General features: G+C 49.1%; 1 protein-coding gene across 1 annotated transcript in view; it reads right to left on the bottom strand.

The window, feature by feature from the left end:
* Positions 1–24,686, bottom strand: part of LOC122376647 (AT-rich binding protein-like) — a gene marked incomplete at its 3' end in the record, with an annotated part of 51,521 nt that extends 26,835 nt beyond the window's left edge. Inside the window, exons 1-2 of the mRNA XM_043356550.1 lie at positions 24,596–24,686; positions 4,232–4,580 (exon numbers count right to left, since the gene is read on the bottom strand). Coding sequence (XP_043212485.1) covers positions 4,232–4,580; positions 24,596–24,634 — 388 coding nt within the window. The remainder of the gene's footprint in view (positions 1–4,231; positions 4,581–24,595) is intronic.
* Positions 24,687–25,771: the final 1,085 nt, after the last annotated feature.

The following is a 25,771-nucleotide window of genomic DNA, read 5'->3' as shown; positions in this document are numbered from 1 at the left end:
CGAGTAGTTTCCACCCCCGCTGACGAGGCGGGAGGTCGCATTTACAATCACTCTAGCTTAGAGCACTTCCCAGTTGTCTGCGTGAGTCAGCTGACCCCTGCGACACGCATCGGTGACCTCTCACCTGCTTCAGTCGACCCACGGGCCACGGCACAGAGAGACAACTCCGGCAGGTGGGCACTCGGCATGGTTACCGTCCTGACCTCGCAAATTGACGGTTGTGAGTCCCCCTGCCCGTCCAGCTTCGGTAGTTCTCAGTGTTTTGGTGATGGTCGTTTTCGTGCCATGGATGGGTGGCTATGACGGTAGTGTGGGCGGGGACGCAGGGGGAGGGGCAGACAGGTGATGGAGGAGGGGGACCCACGTGACCTTGTGCGATGTGTAGGGCCCAGCTGGCCTCTGACACAGTCAGCTGATTGCAGGTGCAAGGGTAACCCGTACACTGTGCAGTGCTTGACGGCAACGGGAATCTTGATAGAGATAAGACATGGGAGTTGTAAGGGTGTGTGGGCGGGGGAAGGGGGAGTGAATCGTGCACAACTGGTGTTTATGTATCTAGGTGTATGTCGTTAGCTCTACTGTTTTAAGATCAAAGGTCCTAAGGGATTAATATTCATAGATAGGGTTCCAGAGTCAGGTCTGCGACACATTGCGCGAAATCACCAATATTCAACCGCAAATACCGCCAAACTATCCAAAGGCTATCAAGTGAATTATTTTGTCATTAGTGGCAGCACCAGTCCGCAAGTGAGATTGATGTATGATGCTCCCTAATCTACCTTTACTGATTCGGTGACGTTATGTGTAATGCGGCAGATTATCGGGTTCAGCCCAGTGCGTGGGAACATTCACTGCATTTGACTCCACGATGTGCAGGAGTCAGGAGATAGCCAAGGTATCACAGGCAACCCAGTTATATCAGAATACAACGGCAGATTAGTTGCGTTCCTTACGTTTCAGCGTTTCACAACGAACCAAAATAATAAATGCTGCCCTAGAAATGTTATAACAGCTTGTACGCTCTCTTTTCATCCGCCAGGGTTCTGTAAACGACTGAAAACACCACGCTGCCCCTATTACGCTAAGCAGTTTCACCAGCTACAGCAAATATAATCGAAATATAAAGCATTGCTTTCAACATCCTTTCACAAGACTACAAAATAAAGCCCCGTACACTTCATTATTTTTCCACGGTAAGAGTGGAACTTGAATACCCTGCAGCTCCCCGATCCGCCCTCCACTAGCGGCGCCGTAGACGACAAATATTATATGAAGCACGTCGTACGAGCGGTGCGCCGCTCCTGGCCGGTGGTAAACTTTGCTTCGGAGAGGAGGCTGGCAGAGAATCGGGAAATCCTGGAGAACGCCCCAGGGAAAATGGGCCGCACACTCATCCGGCCTGTGCAATATCTCATGTGCACTGTGCACTGTGCAGTGTACAGTGTACACTGTACATTGTGCCAAGGCCATATATGTAAGCATTGTGCGATGCGTCCAGCATTCTCAATCCTATAGCCTATATCTTAGATGAAGCTATGTATTTACAAAGCAACAACTATTTTTAGACGAATCAAAAAGGTATCTTCAAAGCATTTTCAGTTTAAATCTTCAATAACAACATTATTCATTTAATAAAACCACATTTTCTTCCAGAACGTTTCTGAGTAAATCACCATCGTCAGCCCACCATTCACCATAAAGCAGTCACAGATACCTTCCTCACGCTCACGTGCCAGTGTGTGGGAGTCGCGACCGCTTCCCTCCCACACCTGACACCCGAGCGTCGAACGTGGCACAGAAGGGCACGCGCCGAGTGGCGGCGTCACTTCTTTACCGCAGCCCATGAATTGGTAAACAAGAGTCAAGGTGAGAGGTCAGAACGAGCTGGGCTGTCGTCGAGCTGTGATGAATTCGTGTTTCTCCGACGGCGAATAGTAATTCGCTGGCTGCTCGGCCTAGACGGGCAGGCGATGATCGCCCCCGTCACGCTTGTGGAAGGTGGGAGTGATGAGGTGCGGGAGAGTGGTCCCGAAGAAGCTATCGTCGCGCCAGGCACAGGAGCGACTGCGGGGCCCCGGAGCGGAACAACCGAGAATCAGAGCTTACAGTTTCGGCCGGTAGGAGCCGCAACGAGGACTAGTCAGCAGACTGTGAAGTGCGAGTGGCGAACAATGGTAATCACGCAGCACGGCATGGTAACATCTGACACCGTTCCGTGCTTCTCTCCTCAGGATACAGAAATCCTTTTCCTCCACGCCGCAACCCCCCTCCGGGCTGGACAGGCAACTTTATCTCATGCGGGCTGCTCCCTTGGAGCGGCACCGCTGCTCCCGAGGGAGCGCACCCCGTAGCCGGGTGCAGTGAGTGCCTTGGGGCTGAGTGGCTTGTCCTCTGGACGGGCTCAGCCCCGGCGACTCACTAGGGTGCCTGCCCAGACCAATGTCTCCCCCTATATCCTATCATCATCCCGGCTCTGAACTGGTCTAATTGGACCGAAAAGGCCTAACCCAACAAAACAAAACAAATAACATCTGACCCGACTGGAACCAAGACTGACGAATTCAAATACCCAAGCATTAGTTCACAATGCAGGAACTGTATGCGCTTTCCGTGATAGGGAATGGGATGCCGAATGCACCTTGCCGACTTACCGTTGAATTATAAATGTGCCTACCTACCTGCCTTTACCGAACGGTTTTGCCATTTCTGTACATGATAGAAATTACTTATGATTGATCAAGAGTGACTTATGAAAATTGATGCAGCCTCTCTATGCAACTGAATTTCACCGACTAATTGTTAGCTTGATTTTGTCAATTTAACCGGCAACATTAACAACGCTCCTTCCATAAGAATGTTCCTCAGTGCCGAGGTGTCTGAGTTTAGTACATATAAAAAGCAATTCAAAATATACAACTTCTGATCTCAGTTTGCAATGATAATGTATGTTGCCAGGCGTACGCATGCTGAATAGTTATACTCACGTCGCGAAGGAGAGCATTGATATTGAAGCCGGATCGTGAGGATTGCAGTGAAAGAGCTTTAAATCCCACATGTAGCACCGATCCAACACTTGAGTGCCGATCGAAAGCCATCCCATCAGTGTGACATGCCGGTGCATTGAACAGGATTTGTTAGAGCACTGGGCGATGTAATCTGGTATCACCATCTGGCAATAGAATGCCTATAGCAGCTGCCACCTAGGGGCATTGCACTGATCTGTCGCTGGGTGCAAATATGTACTAGAGGATATTTTCTAATTTACTGTGGTACCTAGGTGGCAAAATATTGCTTAATAACCTGTTCCTCTAACTTCCGAGTGTATCATTGTAAAAAAATATTTATTATATATAACCGTTAAAAGATCACTTGCTACCACAAAAGTCAGCGCCTAATCATTTGACAAAGTAGTCGGCAACTTTTTGCCAAGTTGGAGTGGCGATATCGGAGAAAAGGTTGATAATCTTTAGAAACAATGCATTGAGCGCAGAAGCAGTGCGCAAACTTCACCAAATACCAAGAAAATTTAGTTGAAAGGTCGACACTGACCCCTAATAGTTGGAATACTCTACGCGTTGTTATAAAATGAAATCAAAGCTCTATTTGCACTTCACAAGCCTGCTATAGTGATTGTTCAAAAGCAGCAATATTTTATCAGCATACTGAGACCTGCAAATGCATATGGAGCAACTCCTGTGGGCAACTTTAAACAACAGGCCACAACTTCAGACGCAGACACCGCACCAGCCTATCTCTGTCCACGCATCTTTCCCGTGTGCCGGCTTGTCCAAGTTTAACACCACGTGACCAGAACACTTGCATTCGAGATGAGCGCGGGCACAACTTCTGCGGACTACTTTGCATACCGGCGGTGACTCTGTCCCGGATCTGTACCAACCAGAGTGTCGGCATCAGAACCTACCGCACGCTCTGACCTCTGCCACGCCCCTCCCACGTCCTCCTCCACAATGGACGCGACATTAGGACATAACCTATGGTACTCAAAACCAGACCACCCAGGTAAGAAACTATAACCTATCAAAACTAAAACTTCTCACAGGGCCTCTGTGGTGCGTGTCATACAGCGAGTCAAAAATAACAACTTAGCACGCGTCTCCCTATTCTTAACAAAGGTGGTTTAATTCTGACGGATTTTTCCAAAACCAAACGTACTTAAAGAGCATCAGGCCCCGAGGCCACACCACCGGGCAGGAGTGCCGCGGGGACTGACCTGATTCGTCCGACTGCTCCACCAGCTGCTGCGCCTGCTGGTAGGTGACCGTCATCAGGTCGAGAGCGGCTCGCGCAGACTCGTCAGGCCCGATCCTCGCCAGCACCGTGGTCAGGCTGAGGCGACCTCCCCCCGCAGTGGACTCGTCCGACAGCACCGGGTTACGGTTGGAGTCGAGCGGCAGCGCCTTGGACTCGACCAGGATGGGCACGCGCAGGGCGTGCTGCAGCGCCTCGGTGACGGCCAGAGTGTCTCCTCCACCGCCTGTGTCCAGGATGAAGATGCTGCTGGAGGTGGGTGGGTCGACGGGCGCGCGCCGATGGGACGCCGTCTCCGTCACGGTGGCCGCCTGCCGAGGAGACGCAGTCAGACGAGGGTTCAGATGGGGAGGTGGTGTCCGGTGTCGAGAGGAGAGACACAGTGATACTTCAGGTAGGGAGATGATTTTGAGATGGAGTGAGACATAGATTCGGTCGGCGGCATGTTTTAGAGAGGACAGGAGGAAAAGATGGTCGGGAAGATGTCAACAGAAGAATTTAATTTCTGATTTGTGGAGCATTGCGGGGACTTTTCAACGGGTTTAGCATGTTTGCAGCTTGTGTATGTTATAGTTTGTACTCATTTTGAGCGTTGTTATTGGTTTGTTATTGGATTGTTATTGGAACCGTTCCAGATGTAAGTGAAACGAACCTTTGTCATTAGCATAGCACCTATAGAAGCACGATGTGAGTGCATGTGGGATATTTGGCCAAACGGTTTTGATCTCAAATCAACACACGCAGCTCTCCGTTCCACACCAGACACCACCACCAGCCCTGAAATGACGTGCACGGTTCACTCCAGCATAGTTAGACAGGTCGCTACATTGGGACCGGCCCACCCCTCCATTGTCTGAGACTGGGTGAGGCGGAGTCAGAGCGTGCCTCGGGGGACGCACCGTTCAACCGTCGCTGTCGGGAGCGACGGTCGTGTCCTGACCGTGCGTCGGCGAGCGTTGGCCGTGGCCGCCCATATAATCCAGTTAGACCAACTTTCGGCGCTGCAGGAGGCGTGATGGTCGTGTTTTTGTAGGGAGCAGAGATTTTCGACCGCAGAGGAGAGGTGCAGAAGAAATACGAGAGGGAGAGAGAATAGAGATGAAGGGAGAGAGAGAGAGAGAGAGAGAGAGAGAGAGAGAGAGAGAGAGAGAGAGAGAGAGAGAGAGAGAGAGAGAGAGAGAGAGAGAGAGAGAGAGAGAGAGAGAGAGAGAGAGAGAGGATGGAGATTGGAGATGAAGGAAAAGATAGAGACAGGGAAGAGCCAGAGAAGGGAATGACGTCCTTATCCTTACCCAAACGATGTAAGAATCATAAGAGTCAAATATCATAAAATTATTGAGTATTAGCCTTAGGAGACGTTAAGAAGAGCAGAGCAAAACAAGGCGTAATAGCTCACTAACACCGATCATAGCATCGGTTTGCCGACGCATACTACACCTGACTAAACGTTTCTCTGACACAATGATCTACAATTGCATCTATCATTGTATCAGATACGCCTTCGATCGAGCTAGACGTTAGCTAGAATGGGACCAAGCCAGGCTGCATTCGTCTAATGTGGCCTGCAATTACCACTGCAATAAATATGAGGTATAGTTGCATCGATATACGTATAAAAGATATGTCGTTCACGTGCTATCATGTGAATAGTTGGCTGGAACATCTTTAACTGAACGATCAGAGAGAAGTGGGATGAAGACCGTGAACAAGTTCGTCTTATTTTCACTGGCCAACGATTTACGTCACAACGCTTCTGCTGGCATCCCCGCTACGCCGCTGACGAGTCTGTTTAGTAGTAGGCAGGGCATGCCGCCAATTGGTGGACGATCTGTTTGTGCTTATGTATATATATTGTTTGTCTTGTGTACATATGTATATGATCATTGTCGCGACCCCCATCGATGGATGACTGTCGTCTAGTGCTGAGTGTTCTTCCCCCTGCCCGCATGATTGTTACCCATTATACTCGGATCTAAGCCGTAATCGCCACGCCATATGTGGAAGGCTTTTGGTGTCAATACAACGAAGAACGCACGCCTCCAAACTGACAAAGCGGGACAGAGACGTGCCCTCCATTTGAAACAACTTTGATTGGAGCCAACTAAGGTAACCGAAGAAAAGTCGTGCAAGAAGAGAGAAGGATCGCATTCAGTTATTGTATAATAGTTGGAACAGCTATGTAATATGCTGGCTACGCTTCACGATTTACCAGTCCATCCACCGACTACCTTTCCCACCACTTCAATCAGACCGGACCCACCTTCCCCAGGACCCTGATCCGTACACCAGCCTGTATCACCAGCCCCAGCGCGGCGAGGGCTCGTTTTACGGACGTGGAAGTTCCCGTTGCGCCGGAGAGATTGTCCGGTAATTGTTTACAGCGAGCGGCCAAAGGGCTGCACCCGTGTACCGTGTGCTTGTTTGCTGCCACTCGACGAGCGCTGGGTCGTCGAGCGCTCGCCGACGTTCGCTATTTCCCACACACACACACATAGGGGCTGATTCTGAGCGAGGAACTGCCGAGCGTAATGAATTGTTTCTAAATTGGTACGAGGTCGTGTAGTTATGGGTTGTAAGGAATATAGCCCATGATGCGTCTAACTACGAGTACACTCAGTTGTTGCAGTTCATAATTGGGTTATATTGTTTTGATCAATCAGGCTTCTGGCAAAAAAAAGTATTTCTGCCGCAAAACAACCTGTGGTTTTAAATCAGGAAAGAGTTTTTGTGGTTTTAAAAAAGCGAGAAAGTGGTTTTGAATGGGATTACTTCGGGACGAGAGCGTCTATGTAGTTCAGTGGTCGGCAGGTCATTCGGGGTCGTGCCCCCTTTTTGGGCGCCAGGGAGGGCCATTACCCCCACCTACCAGACCCCATTGCTGACACAACTATGTTTACTGAAATTCCATACCGCCCTGGAACTCTTTGGGTATTTGTGCATTTCCAATGCATCAAATTTAAAACATGACACTTCCTCCACAAAACATTTTATGCCTATATCCCAGTAGCGGCGGAACACCTTCAATTAAGGGGGAGGGTGGAGCACTGCCGACTTTTGGTCCCATCCTTTCCATGCAACGCCCATAGGGCTAATGTTAAAATGCAAAAATCAAAGGGTGCACGGTGCCCCGGTGCCCTCCCCGTTCCGCCGCCTATGCTATATCCCATTTAACCCTTGTACGTATAGGGGCGGCGGGTGGTTTTTCGTTAAAAGCTCACGTAAAAGGCATTGGATCACGACCAAATTGTACCCTCGAGCCCATCATTTTTTTTTCACCAGCCCGGAAAATATCATGACCTGAGACCAGTTTTACCAACAGAAAAATAACCGCCTGCCGGAATTTTTGCCTCAAGACCGCTTCACATACGGAGCGTAAACGCGATGGGCTCGTAAGCGGATAGGGCTTTATCGTTTACGCTCCATATGTGAAACGATCTTTAGGCAAAAATTCCGGCAGGCGGCTATTTTTCTGTTGGTAAAACTGGCCTCTGGACCCATAATGACCGTTGGCTTATGAGCTTTTTCTGGAGATCATCTTGAGCCATAAAATCTCACTTCAAGAAGTTATAGCGGGTCCCGATTTCTTCGACACTTATCATTGCCCTCTTGAATGAGACGGAATGACCAAGGACCTGGGCAATGGGCAAATGGGCAGCAGCGGCTTCCTAGGTCACGGGTAGCACGCTCGTCTTTTTTATGCACAGCTCCATATCAGAGTCCGAGAGGCCGCGGGGGTCCGATCGACTCCTCCCCCTTACGTTAGCGGCTGTTGAAACGCCAACAGACGGGCGACGGTTAAAAGTTGCAGCTGCTTTTGAACGACTGTACGGAGGGGTGAGATGGTGAGGCGAGCAGGTACGTGAAAATTGGTATCTAATCAATAGTGTGCTGTGCCTTTGGCCTGGGCTAATATTTGAACCCTGGGATGCAACAGTCACGATGGCTCCATCACTGGAGCTACAAACTCTAAAAAGATAGGCTTTCTCAGAATCCCTCATTACCCCCACCGAAAGGGCTCCATTACCCCCAAAGGGGGCATGCCCCACCATTTGCCGACCCCTGATGTAGTTGAATGTAGTCGAAGATAGTGGTAAGTGCAGAATGAACAGGAAATATCAGAACACAAAGAAAATCCCACCACATATGTTGTGCCTGAAAATGTTCAGTAGCGTTTAGCAAAAACAGGAAATTGCAAGCCGGCAACGCAATAAGCCAACATCAAAGACGTACGCTGAATAAGCTTTTCAACGCCAGCATGAGATGTGGACTCCTTTGAGCTGAAAATATCGAAATAACATCTCATCCGAATCCGCGGCCTTCGGGACGCACTTCCTTATTTTGGCCTCCTCCGGCAAATGGTTCGCATGAAGCGCCAGCCGGAACGGATGGCTAAGCATCTGTGCACTCACTACCAATCTTGCCAAAGTACCGTGCGTAAGTCGGACCATTCGTTTGCGGCGACGAGGAGAAATGGCTGCGAATTCGATCCCATCTAGCTCAGCGCAGCACCCTATCTCTCACGGCGGCACTGTCGATTTGCGGCGGCCAGGTTCCGCGCAACAACACTGCCTGCTGAGAAAAGTCGCGATAATCCCTCCGGTGAAAGCCCAGATAGGGATGCCGTGACATCTCTGCGCTGAATGAGGTAAAAAGAAAAGAAACAAAGCGTGCAACAAAGATAAGGCAAAAAATAGCATGCATTGTACCCTAAAGACGACACTCATTTGGAACAAAGGTAGGTATAGGAAAAAATAACTAAGTTTACAGGCAATCCCAGGGCTAAGTTGAAAGCCTCTAGGATCTATTGGACTTTGAAAGCAAATGTGAATGTCGCAGCAACAAGAAAAAAAAACGTTTCACTTAATCTATGACTGAACTATATGCCACATATTTAACTGATCGTTGGCAAATAGATTACGAAAAAATAGCATTTTTCAAGTTGGGAATTGCGAATTAGGCGGCTGAAACAGCTTCAATGCTCGCCAATCTAATGGGGGAGGGATTAAAACTGCCCCAACTGGCAAATATGTAGGTAATGGTGAAAAACACCGATTACCGAAAACAATAATTGAGTGCCTAGCCTGTTTTTGACACTTTTCAAACATGGTCTGCTAGCATATCCAAACATCTCCAACTTTGCTTTATCTCAATGTTCCACTGATATCCCTCCCTCCTCCCGTCTTTGTTTTCTCAAGTGAATCTCATCACAGCGCTCCAAGTCATAATCAGCCGTGAACTCTTAATGAAAAGGTGGGTGTTTACCACAACACATCAGTGGGCTGCTTCTGCGGGCTCCACGGGGAATTTCTTCCTCAAAACATCTAGGAGAGCCTCTGCTCTATTACAGCTGGGAGAGAGGATAAAATGAACGAAGGAACCATCATTGCGCAGACATGCACTTGTCTTACTCAGAGATCCCCTGGAAGGCCACAAGTGTGTGGAGCTATTAGATGTGTTATTTAGCATGCCATTTTGTGGCCATCTGTTGTACTGTGCATTGCACTATCTATACGTCTCAGTCAGTTTATAGTATTCCTACTAATTAGTATGTAAGGCAAGTTGGTTTGCTTAGCATGATTTTGACCTTCCTCTTAAAAATCAAATAGCGTGGTTCTTTAAGCTTTGCTTTACATGCTTCGAAAAAAATTGCAAAAACCGTTAAATGCTTAGGCGTTCCTAGCATCATTGTCCGTAAATGTGAAAGCAAAATGAATCTTAGAAATCATGTCAGTGACTTTGACAATGTCCTTGGCTCACCTGATCGCAGTGAACAGCCAGGGGCCGTCTCCTTTCTGGAGGGTCGAAACGCAACCTGGCCACCTCTGAGACAGACCCACTGACAGGCTTACCCACCACCACTGACGTCACGATATCAGTGATGTTATACTTCTTCTGACGTGCTTAGTGAGCTTAGTGGGCTATACGCTTGATCCTTCACTCATCGTAAGCTACACCACCACTTCTCAGTTTTGCAAACGGTCTCGTTTTAGCTGCTGCCGCCTAATGCCTCACGTTATCAAGGTCATTGGTGATGAGGCTGATGATCCAAGCCTTGTTTGACCGAGACCTGTCGGCTGTCGCCACCGCACGCGCAAGGAAACCCCTGTTCCTGTTTATCACTGAAGGATAGATGTCACGCATCTGCAATTCGGTCCACACTAGTTCAAGTTAGAGATGAAGATGAGCCACTTCAACGACGAAAATGAGCCAATGGTAAGGTCGTTGTCAGCATCATGGATCCGCTCACTGTATTTGCTGAGCAACAACAAACCGTGTTCCAGTGCGTAACTTTTTCAGAGAATCATCTCATCACTTCTAATGTCACTCGAGCACATTGCTTCACACAGCTGCACACAGCTTCTACCTCATAACTCAAGCTCACTGTTCATTCACACACTACGGCGTAATTTGACATATCGACCTTACTTCAGTGACGTATCGATGACGCCCCATTGACGTATCGATTCAGTATCGATGACGCTCGGATGACGATCGGTTACGTCTGTTGCGCCGCGTCGCTCGTAGCACTGACCTTGACTCGGAACAAAGCCACTCACGGCACCCTTCGGCTCATGTGCCGTCCCTCCAGCACTGCCGGTTGTGCAAATCACTACTACGAGCGCACAACCCTCTCACTGCTCGCTGCTCCTACTCCCAATCTGGCAGCGCGTTGCCAGATCACTGGAGCTAACGCAGCCACACGTGACGTGTGGCCCGCGATAGGCCATGCACCGGTCGCCCCGGGCGTGCCCTGCGGCCGTCACGTGACTGTGACGTAAACAGACGAACAGAACTAGCCCCGCCCCCGCCGCCGGCTGACATCCCGCTCATCCCCGCACGCTTTGTGTGTGTGTGTGGGGGGGGGGGGGTGAGGGGGAGGGAGGTGAACACTAAGCGTGCGTTCAGCAACCGGATAATTAGGGAGAATTTTCCGGGATCAGCGATAATTAACGGGGATCACGTTCCGTATCGCGATAGCGAGACATCCTGAAGATAGACGCTCACCAATAATTTTCTGCCGGAGAATATTCAAACGATAATATTTTCCAGATGCCGAACCCGAACGCACGCTAGGATGAAGCTTGTGGGCCTGTTGTGAGGGGGAGGGGTGGCAGGGGAAGGAGAATGAGGTGATGTTTGTAAGTCTGTTTATGGGCGTGTTTATCCTCCAGTGCGTCGCGTAGAGATATCCTCGGTGAATAACCTATACCAACTCCTCATGGCCAGGAACTCGAGACAGAAAAGCCTCAAGAGTCAAGAAGCACTTCAGAGGTAGCCTTTTTTTCGTGCTAAATCTTAAGCAAGTGACCCAATACACCTGACGAGTCGATCAGATAGCTTCGAGCGATTCGCTCAATATCAATCGCTCGGTCGAATGGGAAACGCTGAAGGAAGAAAGGAAATCGAAAGAAAATATATTGAAAGAAGGGAAATTACCAATACAACATGAGAAGAGCGGGAAGCACTGGATGCCCAGTGCCCTTTCATTTCCTAACCGGAAACATTGCATTTGCAGTAAACAGCTGGAGACGAAAGCCCCTGGGCCCTGAGTTGAGTATTTCATACCACGATTTAATTATCCCCATCGACGTTCCACCTGCGCGACTTCTCGAGTACAAGTTGCGCGCCTCGGGCGATATACAACTCCTCGCCTGTGCGCTGGTGATTATGTTCTGGTGTTAACCGAAACGAGACAGCAATAACGCCCACATGGCACGCGAGAGCCGCTTCAACAGTTCTGTGCCTGTAGCGGTAGGCTTAGGCAGTCGGCGGCCAGCGAATGAGGCAGTCAGTGTAGCGTCCGGAAGAGGCAGTCGGTGCAGAGACTGAATGAGGTAGCCAGCGGTCGGCTGGGGCAGACCTCACTAAATATCTATGCATGTCCAATGTCTATGCATGCCTACATCAACAAAACTTGACCTTAGAGATCAGTGAAGTGGTCGCAGCGTGGGGCCCGGTCCTTAACCTTCCAGGCGGTGGGGGGGGGGGCAATTTTTTGCCCCCCCCCCCTTTAGTTTTTTCGATATATCTCGAGAACCGCTGCGCCGATCGTCACCAAACTTTCAGTACCCTCCCGGGAGCAGCTAGCGCACATGGTGACCAAAATTTTTTCCAAAGGCTACGATAGGTTGGCCGCTAATGACGTCAGAGTGACGTCATTTTTGCCATTTTCGACCCAAAAAAAGGTTTCGCGGGAAGAGCTGTCAGGCCTACAGCTTTAGAGATACAGAAAAATGTTTTTTACATAAAAGGTGTGGAATTGACAGGACTACAAAACTGCTATCTCGGTTTTTCGAATTTTTTGGATTTTGACCCCCAAAAATCAAAAAATAGATTTTTTGAATATAATAGCCAAAAAATCCAAGAAGTTTTTTGAATTTCAAAAAAACCGGAATATATGTGATAGCCCCTACCGCCTTCTATCTACATACCAAATTTGAGATCGATACCTCTTTTTTTGGCCAAGTTATAGCGAAAAAACTGTTCAAAATTGATGACGTCAAATTTTCAAACTCAATTTTTAGCAATTCTAGACCTCGTAGCGCAACACAAAGACCACCATTAGACTCCCCGTGACGAGCTGCATCGAATCGATACCCATTTTATGCAAAAATATCAACTTTGAAATTTGACCTTTTTGACCTGACCTTGACCTGACCTCCACCAGAAAGTGACCTAAACCGTACCTGATGGTCTTATAACCAACACCATTGAGCTTGAAATGAAAAACTGGCCATAAAACATGCATCGCATAACCTTAGTAAAGTTGGGCTCATGTGGTGACCCTTGGTGACCTTTGGTGACCTGACCTGTGACCTGACCTGGTATGACCAGTGACCTCTAATAGCAACATATGTACTAGACAACTGACGCCTTATCGCTGATTTTCGACAAAATGCGTTTTACTCGGTGTTATAGCGCTTTCCCTAGAAGCCCCGTGAACGGTGAAACATTTTATCTTTGACCTGACCTATGACGTCATCGGTGACCCCGAGGTCAATGAAATTTGGTTTCCTTCGACAAATTTGACAGGGCTATCGAACGCCGTTTGAATTTTCCGGATCCGTCCAGTAGTTTCGGAGATACGGGGGGGGGGCAAAAAAGTGCCCCCCCCCCCACCGCGCGGAAGGTGGCTGGTAGGCCCACCGCCTGCCGGGTTAACACACGGTATCCGTCGACCCAGGATAGAGAAATAGATATGATATTAGCCACATCACAAAGATGCAGGCGGTCGATAGCGGTGGGCCACGGAAGGCTAGTCACAAACCTGCCGGATTGCAGTCCGGTTAAAACGATTGGCGGCATTCAACTATCAGCTGTAGTAGTAAATGCATTTGCCGAATTGGACAGACAAATTGCATAGGCCTCAACTGAAGCACCGTTGTGGAACCACCGATCAGACAAGAGAAGTGTCACCGCACCATCGTTCCGTAATCCTCACGACAGTCCCGTCCGGCAGTCGAAAATGGTGTCCATCCAATCCAGCAGAGTTCAGCCAATTCCATATCCACACTGGGGTTGTTTACATATCTATTGGCCTTCGTCGCTTCCAGTATCCAATCAGCATGTCACATTATTAGCACATCATCAATGGCGCAATAATTATTAAAGTTGCCCAGCAGCGGCAATTAATTTACGCTGGCTTCCATATTCGAACCAGTGAGGAGCCCATGATCGCTGTTCAAACACCACTGCTTAGCTCTATCGTATGATCGCATTCAACAAACGTTTCTAGCTTTCCAATGGTTTCCAGCGAGGATCAATCCCCAATACACTAAAGCGTCGGCAGTTCGTGGTAACGGCCCGGGAATGGTTGGATTCACAGAGACTATGGCTAGGTCATCGGTACTTCGGAAGCGATGCCGCTCAAAAGAGATGGTCAAATGGAAGGAAATAGAAAGGGGTGGCAGAGACAGAAAGAGAGGGAGGAATGGAGGGAGAAAGAGGAAGGGAGTGAGAGAGAGGGGAATGATGAAAGGGATGAATAGAGAGGAGAGAGAGTGAGAGAGAGAGAGAAAGAAGAGAGAGAGAGAGAGAGAGAGAGAGAGAGAGAGAGAGAGAGAGAGAGAGAGAGAGAGAGAGAGAGAGAGAGAGAGAGAGAGAGAGAGAGAGAGAGAACAACAGCGAAGACGCAGCGTACAATGAGTATTACGCTCGTGGGAACAATGCTCGGGTAATGGGAGGAGCCCAAGGCCAGGGTACTGCAGTCGGGAAGGAAAGGTGAGTGACCGGCTAATGATTTGGTGAGTCACCGTTCAATTGTGGGAGCCTGCTGCATGCGTGGAATTTCCGATTTACATACCTGCAGTATAGTTGCTATTACCATCGAACTTAGAGGGCAAACTGCTAAGGACAGCGGCACTTGTTTTTAGGGCCTTGGCGGTACTGTCATCCCATAGCTATTCAAGGAGAAAAACTGGATATGCTGTTTTTTGGGGGGAGAGATATCTTGACTCTGTAATGACATTGGAACAAGATTTTGAAAAGCAGTGCATAACATTTCAAATTACGTCCAAGGGAGTCCAGGTTGAAAATAGAAACCATTTTAGTCATATTAATTGACTAGGCTGTATTTTTAATACAGTAGTTTTTGTCATGGATTAAGAGAAATAGAGATTATTCGCACAGCCTTCAAGTCAAAATGCACCTGAACTCTTGCAAGAACAATCCTTTCCTTCCCTCTCCATCCCGCCGTTCCAGTGCAGTGGGGCGAGCCCCGATGTCAGGCCCTCCGACCCTTGTCGGTCAATAGACGATCCCCGTGGCGCAGTTGGACGAGCACACGTGACCCGCCCATGGGAGCCGCCGAGGACGCCAGAGGTGCCCGTGACGGTCGGAGGACCTCGGTGCCACGTGTGCCGATCCAACTCGGCTGGGAGGCAACCGGCCAGACCGAATCACGGAGAATAGAAGCTCTGAGATCACGGACGCCAAGCGTCGCACTCGTACGACGCTTAAAGGCAAACTAAAGTAACAGTCTTTAAAAGCAAACTAAAGAATACCTGCCGTTTCGCGAAAGCTAACTAGACTTGATGGCATGCTCTGATGTTCGCTCCCCGCCGCACAGGACGCTGCAGAAGTGTAGAGCTTTGTATTTGTATTTGTATTTGTATTTGTATATTTAAAATCGCCAACAGACAATAAGTCCACTTAAAAGGCGAAGTCAAAGAGACAGTAAAACAGCACACACCCACACACACAACACACACACACCTACATACACACACACACACTGAAGATAAAAACACGTAGGGTTATAAACACAGGAGATGTAAATAAATAAATAATAGCCTAAAAAGCCTAGTAAACAAGAAACACTAAAAGCACAGCGGATGCGATCACGCCGCTTCCAGCCCTTTCACATAGTTTAAAACGTGTCCTCTAAAAGTGTAGAAACTATCGCTAAAAACATCAGCGGGACTTCTAGTTAAAAACACGTTCATGGCCCTCGGTAGTCGGCGCAGAAAACCATCCCCGACGGTCCGTACGCGCCAGGGAAGCTCGGCGAAGAGCCGCTGTGAGCGGGTTGATCGCGGCGGCACATGGAGCGGAAATCTACCAAGGAGGTTAGAAGAACGGATTTTACCGGCCAGGATATTCCTCAGGAAGAGCAGGTCGTGTTGGTTTCTACGGACAGACAGTGATGTAATACCAAAATGATGCAGAAGAGAAGGATAGGACAGAGAGGAACATGGCGAGGATGTGTGGCTATTCAACCACAACAAGAATTTGTGCTGCACACGATCAACCCGCTCTGTGTGGGATTTGGCCGCTCCCGCCCAGACCACGCAACCGTATTCCAAAATTGAACGAACATTGGCATAGTAAGTAACGAGTAACGTATGTTTGTTAAATTTCGATCTTTAATTTGTTAAAATTCGAGCTTTGATTGGAATTCTCGAACTGTCCCTTAGTCTAAAATCCTATCAAGTGACCTCTTCATAAGCATTAAGTAGGTAATTCTGCCTTCAAAACGTTTAGTGTGCACCGGTTATGGATGTAGATAAGTTAGGCAACGGATCGCTAGTTCCATATACCAAGTAATAGACCTGGCGGGACGAAACATCACTTTATTATGAAATTGTATGATGCATCTTCATGGTACCTCAAACTTCAGGTAAAACTGTTTCAAAGCGTTCGCGCTGTGCCGGCAAAGTCCCTCAGTAGCCATCTTTTATGTCAAAGTAAGTGATGTTTGATGAACTTGGCTGAAGTCGGCCACCCTCGCCGGACAAAGACAGGTGGCTGGACCATCGAGAAGAGACCCTGGAGATCGTTCGGCGTACCGCGGAGGCTGATGGAGGCCCGGTTCCAGGCACCACGGCTCGGCGCGTGGACCGGGGTGATCCGCGAGGACCGTTCTTCTGGACAGGGGCCCGTCTGATGATTGATTAACCCCGCCGCCTCACGGTTCGCAGAATATTCCGCCGCAGACCTTATTCTCCCGTCCTCGCTCACGTAGACCATTTATGTGTTGCATGGCTCATCCCCAGCAGCACTACCAGATATTATATCACACTCCAACTTTTTAAATCGCTCTTGTCCTTCCCGACCTACCAACATTGGAAGCCAAGGGTGAGGGCAGGTCCCATGACTTTTATTTTTCAAAGCCATTTTTAGTAGATGAATGTCGCTTCCTAAGGGTGAAGCTCGAGCGGGAGAGCAGACTCTCTTTCTGGCATCAAACCGCCCACGGGCACTGCGCCCGCTCCGTGAGCTCCTGGGAAGCGGCCCGCGGTATCTGAAGCCGTCTAATGACGACCTAATGGCCCCGTCGGCCACGTGGGGTCGCCATCGATTGCACCATCTGTATCAGTTTATAACGCGCTCGGAGGCAATCATTCCGGTAGTTAAGCCACTCCACCTCCGGCTCCGTCCACGTGCGGTGGGTGACCCTGATTTGGTAGGTGGTGAGGCGGACTCAAACATCCGCCCTCCCGGATACGCCCAGTGCTTCCAGTGACGGTTTCTAATGAAAGAGCAAGTGGCATGTAATTAATTTGAAGCGGTTAGATCAAATCAGTTATTACTTTTTCAAGACTGAGAAAGAATGAAATGCTCTTAAGGATATTGCTAGAATTTCAAAGATAACGCTGTATATCCCACGGAACGCATCCGCGAAGATAATTATCTAAGCATCGGAGAAAGACGCATTCTGCTCCACTTTTCCGTCAGCAAAAACAGCAAGACGTTTTTATCGTTGTAAGCTGGCGTTTATATATTGTGAGCTAAAAGCAGTGCAGTGTATCCGCACAGTCATTCTGAGCAAAGGCTGCTCACTGACGCCAATATCGTGGTCCCGTACGCTACACTATTACATCGTCGGCGATACCCTAGGGATTTCTATCTCTGGCGCTGCAGAGAGCATGCGGCAGTCGCTGCATCTCGCCTCGTCCCGCGCCGATCAGGAGCCCCAGAGATCAGTTGTGCCATTGAGTGTCCATGCCATCACCTTGGCCGTCCCAGGCGTCGCCGAGTCCTGTGACGTTTCCCTCCGTGTGATTGAGGAGGCGACAGCTCGTTCTACTGGCTGTTGACCCAACAAAGGGCGGCCCATCGGGCTGGAGACGAGCATCAGCGAACGAACCGCCTCAGTGGTCTTTGTGTCTCTGCTGGATGTCGTTCACGCTGAGATTTTCCTCGAGATTGTCCCCTGATGGCGCAAATTGCAGAGTGGCCTGTCGCCAAATTACAGGCGCTAGGGATGAGAGGAAAGTTTTTGGCGAACAAATGGAAGTTTTCTAGAGCGTCCGTGGCAATCGCCTTTTTCATTCGTTTGCCTGCGTCCAACGATGTCGTTTAACTGTCATTGTTGCTGTGATTGTTTAGGTGACAACTGACATCTAAGTGCCTGTGTTGAAGTTCCTGATTAGACGCCTGCTTCTTGCGATTCTTGCATCAGACCCGAGATTAATTTCACAAGTATGACGTAAGAAAAAAAGCTCTGGAACTGCATTTAAGTGTACAATATTGAGCGTTGAGTATAACTAAATCCAGTCGGAATTTTTATGGTGAGATTTCTTTGAATAAGTGAGCTTTGTATAATAAAAAATATACTTTTGCAATCAGGACGTTGTGGCGCAGACGAAGCATCACGAAGCGAGTATAAAGTTGCATGGAACGCATATGAAGCGCATGTGGAACACATTCTAGACGAATGCAGAGCGAATACGGAAACAGAGCGCATACGAACCGCATACGATGAGCGAATACGGAGCGAATGCAGAGCGCATCCAGAGTAAATACGGAGCGAATACGGAGTAAATACGGAGCGAATACGGAGCGAGTGAAGAGCGCATCCAGAGTAAATACGGAGCGAATACGGAGTAAATAGTCGGAGCGGCTCCGTGCTGCACGGTCGGCGGCTCTGTTCAGAGAGATGACAGCATTGGGTGTCTCCGTGGCTGACTCGGGGGCAACGGGCGCGCTTCAGACGATCAATACGGGCCCCGGCAAGTTCAGCCAAATGGGCGGCGGCGGCGGCGGCGGCGGCGGCATCAGCCAGCAGATCAATCTTCCAGGAAGACGGCCGATGGATGATGGCTTAATCCGCTCCCATGTACAGGCCATCGCGTCGGCTTCGTCGGGTGACGTACTAGTGCGCGCTGCTGTGAGAGGGGTCTGTGGGGAGGCGTGGAGGTGACAGAAAGGGTCTGAAGGTGGCTCGAGTGGCATCTCCAAGTGGCTTCACTGGAAATCTCGAGCCGACAGAAAAGGTGTGAAGAGTGAGCTGAGAGTTTCATGGCGGTCGTTTGTCAGCGGCCAGTTGGGAAAGGTTTGGTATCTGTCGCTCACCAGCAGTGTGGCCCAAGGCGTGAGTGGTTAGTTTCAAGGAGTAAAGTTGGAACTTGAAATGAAGTTGACGTAGAGGATAATATGTTTGAAATGTCGTCTGAATGGCTGCCTAAATGGACCCAAATTAATTTTACAATTGAGCTGGCTATGCGGGGTGAGAGGAGTATTCGCTAGAGTGGACTTCATTTCATTGATTTCACTCTGTTCACGTGTACTAAATTAATTAGCCAAAGGGGCTAATCAAAATCAAATTAGCAAAATATACACTTTATACAGCTTATCCCAGCACAGAGACAAGGGATTAGAAAATGTCTTCTAACTATACGAGGTAAGAAATTTATGCCCGGCGAACGTCAGGCATTCACGGGCGTTCTGGCTCCCTCGCTAATCGCAAGTCACATGACTGCCCGCGGCGCGCCCGTTGCAGATCACGTGACCATGCGGCGGGCGCGGCGCGGCGTGGTCAGAGTGCTGGCCGCGCTGGGTCAGAGGTCAGATGGCTGCGGTAAGTGCAGGGCACCGCTGCTCGCGTGCTGCAACTAGCTGAGTGTCAGGTGATCGTCAGTGACCACAGAAAGACGCGAAGTCCTGACCGGCAACGAATGGCTGTTATGCGGTCCAGCACTCCAAAAAGAACGACTAAGGCAACAGGCACTCAGCACCACGTCTTCCAGAGCTGGCCCGTGCCACGCCGACTCGCATATTCCCGCCCACTTTAAGCAAAGAAAATCTCTGCATTTTCCTCATCAAAACCTCAGGCCGGAAATTTATACCGTCTAGACAGCGGCCATTTGGGTCCTAGAGAAGGCTGAGACAGCCACTGGCAAGGCGGGGCACACCGCATTCAAACGAGCGACGCCTCCGATGCAAAATGCGAGTGGCTGTCGTGCTCTGAGAGACCGTCGTCTCGCCCGACCTTTGTCCCGGGGTTGGACGTGCGGGTCGGGCCGGGCCACCGTGCCGTCAAGCACGTCTGCCACGCCGTGCCGCGCCGGCCGTGCCAACAGAGGGTGCCCGCAGGGAGGCGACTGAAGGGCCGGGCTTGGTGTAACGTCCAGTGGCCCGTCCAGGGGCGATGGACAGATGGAGTGGAGTGGCTAACAGTGGACTGGACGATGTGGGTGGGTAGAGAGAGGTTAGGCGTAGGGGAATGGCAAGAATTTAAAATCTTGTGGCATTGGTGAACACTGATATCTTTTCATCATTGTTCATCATCATTTTAACTTTCGTACATTTTTCTAGCTGTTGTCCTCCATTCCCATCTAAAGCTCCATTTTACTAAGCCCGTTCAGAGCCGTACCCATTCACCCTAAATGCTCCCCTGTCCATCCCATGTCGCTCCACACGCGCTGGAGGCCCCGCGTCCGTCTAGACGGACGTACCGTACCGTGGCTCGTCTAATCAAAACGAAGATTGGTCGTCCAACCACCGGAAAGGATCTCTCTGGTTAGAAGAGCAGAACGCTGGCGCTCGCCGACCAAGACACATCACTCATTTGACGCTAGACCCGCGGCGTTAAAAGCGGAGTAAATGCGAGCATTAATCTGAAATGGTTCTGTGAGTGCCGTTTCGGTTCCATGTATATTAAAACATGTCTGCAAGTGCTTTAGTGAGATTCTGTGAGGCAGAGCCTGATTGTGTGGAATCGGTAATTCAAACTATCCCTTTCAAAAGACCCTATATCTTTGAAATGAGCAACCGTGGGTATAGATCGGTTACAATGTTGTCATCAAATTGCAATGAAATATGGTTCCATCAGTTAAAAAGAGCCTCAGCAAAGAATCAGGACCGTTGTTGAAAAGCGGACCATGTCATCTTGTTTCATTTACCTATGCATAATGATTACACCTATTTTCATAATCACATCTACTATCCTACATAGCCTGCAGTAATATACATTGAAAAAGTCCAATGCCTCAGTTCAGACTTTTCAGCATTTTTGTTTGGAATTACGGAATGATGGACGATAAAGCACAACTCAGGTAGCTCCGTTTCTACATCTACATCATGGACATCTTTTATTGGGGATGTTTACTGTCCTGCAAATGCGATGACATGTAGCGCAGCAAGTTGGACATCTGACTGCTGTTGATGTCCTTACCACGCCATTATCTACAAGACAAAAAAAAACGTACCATGGCAGGGACTGCAGGAATTCCCGAGAACTGCATGCGGTGTCTCCAATGGGAAGACCTGGAGATACGAGTATACCATTGATTAATGCGCACAAATACAAGCTATGTTGCCATGGTTAAATGTTTCAGGTCGCATCCACGTAAAGAAGATGACAGATCACGGATGAGAAATATTTCTTTCTGGATGTATCCCGGCTAGCGATCTTTACGAGATCTTTTTTAAGTGAATGGTTGAGCGTTAATGGCGCTGCCAAGATTGAATAGGCTGACGATGTTGATCGAACTCGCATCATATCCAGAGGCATTGCTCTACTACTCCAAGTTTTCAATGTAGAAAAATCATTTCTTTTCAAAATTTCCACAAATATGACGTTGTAAATTCAGACAGCATCCTCCTGCTACCCTTGAGAGGCGCCCTCTCCCCTTCTGACGAGCAGCATTTGTGCGGCATTTCCGTGACCTTGTGGCCACCGTTCTCCATGTCACCAGGCGGCACCTGCTCAGTTGACCGGACAACGCGGCGGGTCGGGCGTCTGCCGATGGCAGTCCGACTGTCGGGCTACCGGCACCGTCCGCTTCAGGTGACGGCTGGTGCCGGCACATGATAAACGATAGCCGCCGGCCATCGCTCCTCACCGGATGACTGAGATTGATGGCGTGGTTGCAGGGGAAATCAGGCCCATTTGCGCCGACGCCGACTGAACGACATCTCGTCACTGAGCGGCACTGAGCGGCCCGGCGGAGGGATCTCCATCCCGGAGATATTCGAAGAGACAGTGGGACTGTTATGCGTGGTGAGATATTACCGAGAGAACGTCATTTATGAGTGGTGAGATGCGCCAAGTCATGCTAGTTTAACGCTTGAAGCTGTCTGTCAAACAAGAAAAATAGTTGCTGGTTTCATGGTCCCTTATTATCCCGTAACTTCAACGACAGTCAAAATTGACACGTCACAAGACTCCTTGGACTCTGGTGTCTATCTCGCATTGTTGCCTGCAATATAAAACGTCTCTGTTCAGTATATCACAAAGCGGGTCGTAAGATTGTTCTTTTCCCGCTTTTGAATTTTTAATTAAAGCAGCTTACCGGCTCTGGCAAACATGGGTCGTGCCGCGAGCCAGCGATCAAGGCTGAACAAAGTGGGCTTATGCCCGCGGCGAGGCTGTTCAGACCATCAAAAGTCTTCAACTTGGGGCAATAATTTGCTGCCAATATGCTGCAGCTCTGAACCGTCTTGGAGACCTGATGTAATCAAGGGATGGCCGTTTCAAACTTGAAGCAATATCGTGGCACAAACAGTCTGGCATCTTATTGATTTCAGCAATGAAAGTTAGAAGACAAATAATGTAAAATATTTCTAGTGTATTTTGTTCAACACCAAGTAACCGTAATGCCTTGTAATGTTTTTCCTCTGACCTATCGTTGGAACACAGTGAAGTTGATGGTAACATTAAACATATGTCTTAAAATATCAGATAAACAAAGTTCCCAATTATTTCGTATTTAATATTCGCAGTTCGAAATACATTTCCTCCACTACTCTGTCTTTCATCGTCGTAGTTACAGCGTCCACATTTCCTAGCCACGCCCGTATAACTTTGCTTATACCCTTTCAAACCCCCACCCACTACGCCCTCCTCCAATACCGTAGTTCACCGCTCTGCCAATCACTGCCTCAAGCAGTGTACCACTCTGCGCACACAATACGACCGCCCGGTAGTCGACGCAACCAAATGAAAAACACCTGCTAGCCGCTCATTACGCGTGCTCTAACCACTGGCTGCCCGCTCCCGCCGGCGACGCTCCGCAAAAACAGCGCTCATTCCGGACCGACGAGACCCCGCTCTGAAAAGCGGTGCGCTTTTTGTAGACCGCGAATTACGCACAAAGGGAAATATAGTCGCGATCAAAACAAAGACGCCACCGACGCGACGGTCGACGCCCCAGCGCGGCGGCCGGACTGGCACACAGGAGGGTACTCGGGCTCGATCATAGGCCAGGCTCGAGTGGCGACTGTCGCGCGAGCGTCGCCGATTATCGACAATTACTTCTGGGAAGATAAGTGCCTGTTGTGCTTCCTTAATGTGGCAGATGACGGCCGATAAGGCGGCGTGAACAACAGGCGGTTACTGCGGACGACTGGCGACAACACACACACACAGGCGCGCATACACGCATACAAACAGAGAGAGAGAGAGAGAGAGAGAGAGAGAGAGAGAGAGAGAGAGAGAGAGAGAGAGAGAGAGAGAGGGGTAAGGTGGAGGAAAATAAAAAATGCGAGAAGAAGCGAAGGATGTGGGAAAGGGAAGAGAAAGCGAGAGGAGGGAGTGGTTGAAGACACAGACAGAAACACCGAGGGACAGTTGGAGACCCAAGGGATGCCTTCGGGGATGATTATGTCTTGTCATAGATGCTTTCTAGGTCAACAGACAAGACTGTTGTCTCAGCGCGGAAAAACACAGGTTTATTGGCAGCGCTAAACAATTATGTAAGCATGACCAGCGTAACGGTGGACAATGGAAGCACATTGACGCGTCATATGTGTCTCCTGAGAGTTGCGCTAGATATATGGTGCTTGAAAGGTAGATCTGTCACATCAAAAGCATTCATTGATATGCAGAGTGGCCATGATTTTGTGATTCACTGTCCCATTTAGTTATATGCACTTTGTTGCCGCCATCAGGAAAGTTTCTACCTATCCTACAGCAGATTTTGACTTACCTGCTCTAAACACACCAGTCTCATGCCAAACAAACGTAAGGCCATGGTCCTGGTTATTCTGATCTATATAGTATATATGCAGGCCATCTTAATTATCCAGTGTACCGTGTACGTTGAGCGCTGTTCGTCTCTCACAGTACCAGCGCGGCCCTGATCGTTCAACGTCTACTGGTCGGCTTTCAGCACTCGGCCTCAGTTCGCCAGCATTTCAATGGAGAATTGAAAGAAGAAAAAACGATGCAGAAAGCAGAGCCACTATTGATCTACGTCGTTCCGAGCTCAGAATTGAAAACAGCCACCGTCCTCGGCCTACTGCGCACGGTAAACGAAAAAGTTTAGCAAGTTTTAAGTCGGAAACAAACAAAATCGGGTAAAAACGTCGCAGCAGGCGGCATTCGTGCAAACTTGTGCCGGAGGCGAGGATCGTCGGCCCCTGGTCAGGGGGGGGGGGGGAGAACTGGAATCTGTGGCTTACGGAGTGGGCTTGCAGGACACGTGACAGTAGTTATCGGGATCTGGGTGCATACCTCGTATGTACCTGGACCGATGGACTGACATAAAACCACCATGGAGAAGGCAGTCAAGCGTCGCTTATCTCATAAGGGATTCTTAGTTCTCTTAGGCGCTGTTTCTCTTGTCGTTGATTTTGTGCATGGGTGCGGCAGCGTGCTTACCTTGCTGGGAGCGACGCTGACCTTCGGTCTGTCAGTCATTTTCGCCACAGTTACGCCACCAATCTCAGCCAAAGTGCTGACATATTGACCGGCCTGGGGGCAAAGAGGCTAGGTCAGGTCAGCAACTTGGTTTATCGCTTTCTCTCTCAATCTCTTTTAGTCTCTCCCGCTCTCTCACTCTCTCTCTCTTTTCCTCTCTCTCTCTGTCTCTGTCTGTCTGTCTGTCTGTCTATCTGTCTGTCTGTCTGTCTGTCTGTCTGTCTGTCTGTCTGTCTGTCTGTCTGTCTGTCTGTCTGTCTGTCTGTCTGTCTGTCTGTCTGTCTGTCTATCTCTCTCTTTCTCTCTCTCTCTCTCTCTCTCTCTCTCTCTCTCTCTCTCTCCTCTCTCTCTCTCCTCTCTCTCTCTCTCGTCTCTCTCTCTCTCTCTCTCTCTCTTCTCCCTTTCCCGCCAAAAAACGCACGAAGCCTAGTTATAAACAGAAGCCACAGTAGTCTGGTCATTATTTTATTATTTTACACTGGCTCTCAAATATCCCAAGTAAACACATTCGGACAGATAGACAGGCAGACAGACAGGGGCACAGATAGGCAAAGATTCAGCTATCCAGCAGCGTAATATTCTCGTGAAGCCTCACACGCGTCTCTGTGTCCCCAATACTCCAATCTCCACTTCAAACAACAGACATCCAATGCAGCGGTGATAACCCGAAACTGATTTGAATCGGGAACGTCCTCAGATGAAAGAGTTCCGAATATTGGGAGCTAAGAAGCTCCGAAGTGCGCATTACAACTACAGAGAACAAAGGAAGAACAAAGAAGCGGAGTTCGAAGATTTTATGCAGACCCAATGTAATTCAGAAAAAGTTGGGAACTAAAAAGTAAGGGAACGAAAGAAGAAATAAATTGGCTATGAGCGAACCGTGCAAGCGAAAAATTGAAAATGACAAATGGTCAACAGCAATGTAAATAGTCCCATTGTCATCATCATAAATCCATTCTCTTCATCAGCATCATCGCATCATCATCATCATCATCATCATCATCATCATCATCATCATCATCATCACATCATCATCATCACCATCCGTCATCATCATCATCACCATCACATCATCATCATCATCATCATCATCATCATCATCATCATCATCCATCATCATCATCATCATCATCATCA

This window comes from Amphibalanus amphitrite, unplaced genomic scaffold (genome assembly GCF_019059575.1).
Source record: "Amphibalanus amphitrite isolate SeventyFive unplaced genomic scaffold, NRLGWU_Aamphi_draft 002223F_arrow, whole genome shotgun sequence".
In the NCBI taxonomy this organism is placed as follows: domain Eukaryota; kingdom Metazoa; phylum Arthropoda; class Thecostraca; order Balanomorpha; family Balanidae; genus Amphibalanus; species Amphibalanus amphitrite.
This window is presented reverse-complemented; position numbering and strand designations above follow the sequence as displayed.